This window comes from Triticum dicoccoides, chromosome 5A, assembly GCF_002162155.2.
Source record: "Triticum dicoccoides isolate Atlit2015 ecotype Zavitan chromosome 5A, WEW_v2.0, whole genome shotgun sequence".
NCBI classification, from domain to species: domain Eukaryota; kingdom Viridiplantae; phylum Streptophyta; class Magnoliopsida; order Poales; family Poaceae; genus Triticum; species Triticum dicoccoides.
The window spans coordinates 672,020,882-672,024,837 of NC_041388.1; the positions used below are offsets into that span (position 1 = coordinate 672,020,882).

A 3,956-nucleotide genomic window follows, 5' to 3' on the forward strand; every position below is an offset into this window, starting at 1 on the left:
GCGCCTATTCACCCCCCTCTAGGCGACATCCATGATCTTTTAGCAGCGGCGACACTGTAGCCATGCTCTCCCCGACAAAGCACGCATCATCAGTGGCACTGCCACGGTACTAAGCAGCCGGCATGACCTGTTGGTGGCGGGCACGGCCTATCGGCCAAGTATGAGACAGCTAGCGGGACCCACCAGACAGCGGGCCCCATCGGTTGGCAGAGAAGTCGGCAACCACAGACACTGATAGCCGGGTCCTACACCCAGCCAGATTTCCATTGTACCCTTGGGGGTAGGCCTATATAAACCCCCAGAGCACCCATACAAAAGAAAGAGCCACATAGAGATTACACACACGCATAGAAAGAGAGAAGCTAACGGGTAGCCTTGCTCTTCTTCGTCCTCTAGAGAAACAACCCAAGGATCAAGCTTGTAGCCACCTTTGACTATCTAGTGATCATGGGGAGACCCCGCAGAGCAGGACTGGTGGTGTTCTCTCCTAGGATAGCCCCGAACCTGGGTAAAGTTCGCCGGCATACGTGTCTACGCCTCATCCCCTTCCTGGCACCGGCGATGTCTTACTATCCCCCACCATAATAAGCCATCCTTTGGCATATGTCGCACGACACCCCCGACAACATGGATGGAGCTAGAACCTTAGAACATTCATGAGATAGTCATGGAGAGGGGCGAAGCTTGCTCGAGCTGCCATCGGCAGGCTTTGTCTCTACTATTTTACTCATGTCACAACCAATGTTGCATGGTGTACTGGAGAAGCACCACCAAATCGGAGTCAATCATGTGTTGACACCACCACTTTCTCAGCAACTACATGCACCCAGCAACTACATGCATTGAGCTATAAATCCCACCGTTCCCGCTACACAACCATACCCATTGCATCAAATCGTCGTCCAGAGAATGCATCACACTGTTGGAGGCGAGTTGGTCGGAGGGAGAGCCGTTAAAATCCACAAAGAAGCCTTCAGGCTGCATCCTACAACCTCACTAGTACACGCCGTCAATAGCAGCTACCGTATCAGGAGACCCAAGGCCATACCCTTTGCATCTAGGCGGGCACTCATTGCCAAAGGAGGGACGAGAAGTCGCCTCCCTCCGCACCGCCATCCATGCCATGCCCCGGGGAAAGCCAGCCACCCCCGGCCAGCCTCGTTGTATCATAGTAGCCGGAAACGGGGAACGGTAGGCCGTCCCTCGATCCCGATTCATCGACCCGGAATCGGATTCGGGAATGAGGTCGGATTCGGTACGATTCGATGAAGATTCGGCGTCCCTGCAGCCTACTCCTCGATTCAGGTTCAAGGATCGAACAGACAAAACGCGAGGCATAATTTACTCACGCCGTCGTTTCTTTTGTCAAGGACTCCTCGTTCTTCCTCCAGTTCATTAATTGCAAGGGATCCATTAACAGCACGGAATGCTAACTGTCAGGGAGTCGTCGTTTTTCAGGAACTGCGTTCCTCGACCCATGGTACCGTACCGGGTTCATCATACCCAAACGGATTGGATCGCGTCCCCGCTATAAAAATATCGTTCGAGAGATGTATACCCTCGTTGTACCCTATTTTTTCAGCCACCGACTCTCGTCCATCGTTCCCGTTCCTCGTTCCCACCGTACCGGAAACATGGCAACTAGCTGTATCTGAGTGAATGCAACGACGATAGCTGCCACGACGGCCCCATCCCCCAGGCACAACTGTCGCAGCTAGCCGGCGGGGCGAGGGACGGTGACGACCAGATAGAGCTCGGGGCATAGGGTCACGTGAGAGAGAGGCCCCGCCCCCACCGACCACCAACCATCGACCGGGGTTTTGCCCCGGCGGTGCCAATCGGCGATGGCAAGGGAGGAAGGGGGGCGTGAAGGAGGCATATGGTTGCGGTGGTTGATGCGACAACCAAAGCGAGTGACTTGGGGGCCTCACGACTCACAAACGCAAAACAGTTCCCTAAGTTAATCCATTGCAGGCTTAGTTACAAACTGTCATGTGTTAATCAAAGAGACTGACGTCTAGGTTCGTATGCACAACTGAATTTACAGCTAACCATCTACTCTGCTTCAAGTTTTGCATACTTGCTCTTTGCACGTCTTGCATCTGATTAGTAGAGCAGATGGGCGTAAGGGGACATGCAATGCTGGTCCTGCCACGGGCTGCGCAGCTGCGTCAGGAACGGGTCATTTAGCCAGTCGAACACTCCGCGGCTGCTCGCCGCAGGGAGCTGCAGGCTGGGTAGGTCCAGCACACCCTGGTTCGCCGCCGGTACCCGCAGGTTGGACATGTTTGACAGCCCATGGTTCGCCGCCGGTAGCTCCAGGCTTGACATATTCGACATCCCGTGGTTCGCCTCCTGGAGCTGGAGGCCGCAGGGTGGGTTCACGGCCGGGAGCTGCCGATGGAAGGGCACGTTCACCGTGGCGACGTCTGCTTCCTTCTTAGCTACCCTGGGCGCGTCGTGGCTGCTGCTTTTGCCAGACAGCGCCACCGACGACGACGACGACGAGGAGGGGATCAGGAAGTTGTCCTGGACGTCGTCGGACGGCGATAGGTAGAAGTCGCCGGCTGCCGGGACAGGGCACGCTCTGGCCACGCCACTGTAGTCGTACCCACCGTTGCTGCCGGACCTTTGCTTCATCTCCTCCATCTCAAAGGCTCTCTGCTCGAGCTCCTTGAGCGGCGTGGCCTTCCGGTACACCTTGCACAGCACCGTGTCCTCCTGGGGCGGCGGCGCGCCGGTGTCGGGGAGGCGGTACTCGTTCATGACCCAGTCCGTCTTGGTGCCCCGCGGTGCGCGGTCCAGGTAAAAGACGAGCGTCTTCTTGAGGCCGATGACCCGCTTGGAGTCGGCGGTGCTCCGGATGGCCCTGTCTGACCCCGTCGCCTTCCAGAACCCCCGCTCCGTCGTCCGGTTCGGCCGCCCGCCGCTCCCCGTCTTCCGGTCACGCGGCACGAAGAAGTACCACTCCCTCTCCCCGATCTTTGCCATCCCTGCACATCCACACACAGACACCTCATCAGCTCGCTGCTCAGACATGCATGCATCGATCATACGATCACTACGACGATGTTCTTGTTCGTAGTTGTTCTTCTATATGTACGTACCAGGAAGATCCCAGGGATCGTGGCGGTAGATGTTGAGGGTGCCGATGATGTCGAAGTGGAGCTTCTTGCCGAGGGCGACGCGGGAGAGGTAGAAGCCGAGGAGCTCCTCCTCCGTGGGGTGGAAGCGGAAGCCGGGGAGGTCCTGATCGACCTCCATGGTCGGCGACGCCACTGCTGCCATTGCCATTGCTCGCTGCTGCTCCAAGTGATCCACTTACTACTCCCAGTGCTCGATCGCCGCCGTACTTGTTAAGCTGCTGCGCTGGAAGGTGGATGATGGCGGTGGTGGTGGTCGGACCGTGGGGGTTGCTTATATAGAGCTTCAAAGTGATGCCAACCTACACGGTTTCCTGCAGAAAGAAGAAGAGGGGGTCACAGTTTCATGGCACCGGAGAAAACGACTGGTGCTCAAATGGATTTGTGCCGGCCTTACTTAATACTAAATTAATCACTGTCCTTTGAAGACTTAATTTTAATTTGCTGATTCTAGATTTGTGAAGTCACACAGATTGACTCATTTTGGTGATCCTTCATCTAAGGATTTTTTTTTCTATTATTGTGCTTAGACATTCAGAGCCTGCTCTTGGGTATATATATTTATCTTCTGTATTTTCCAGTTTGGAGTACTCGACGGCTAAGACTTCTGGCCGAAATTTCTATTTTGAGGTACAGTTGTTTCTCGAAACATTCCAATAATGGCAGCAATTTTTTAGTGCATTTTTTACACGTTTACCTTGCATCTGCATCTGCTGCTAATATCCTGTTCGACAGCTGTTTTTCCTTAAAAAAACAGGTATGTCCAACAGATTGATGCTGTATTGCAGCAATGGAAATGTTATCCTTTCACTG

General features: G+C 54.7%; 1 protein-coding gene across 1 annotated transcript; it reads right to left on the bottom strand.

The window, feature by feature from the left end:
* Positions 1-2,006: 2,006 nt before the first annotated feature.
* Positions 2,007-3,303, bottom strand: LOC119298385 (NAC domain-containing protein 22-like). The gene is made up of 2 exons (XM_037575811.1): positions 3,108-3,303; positions 2,007-2,993 (listed from the first exon to the last, which is right to left on the bottom strand). Exons 1-2 carry the CDS (start codon positions 3,292-3,294, stop codon positions 2,107-2,109), a joined length of 1,074 nt encoding a protein of 357 aa, XP_037431708.1. The 5' UTR covers positions 3,295-3,303; the 3' UTR covers positions 2,007-2,106.
* Positions 3,304-3,956: the final 653 nt, after the last annotated feature.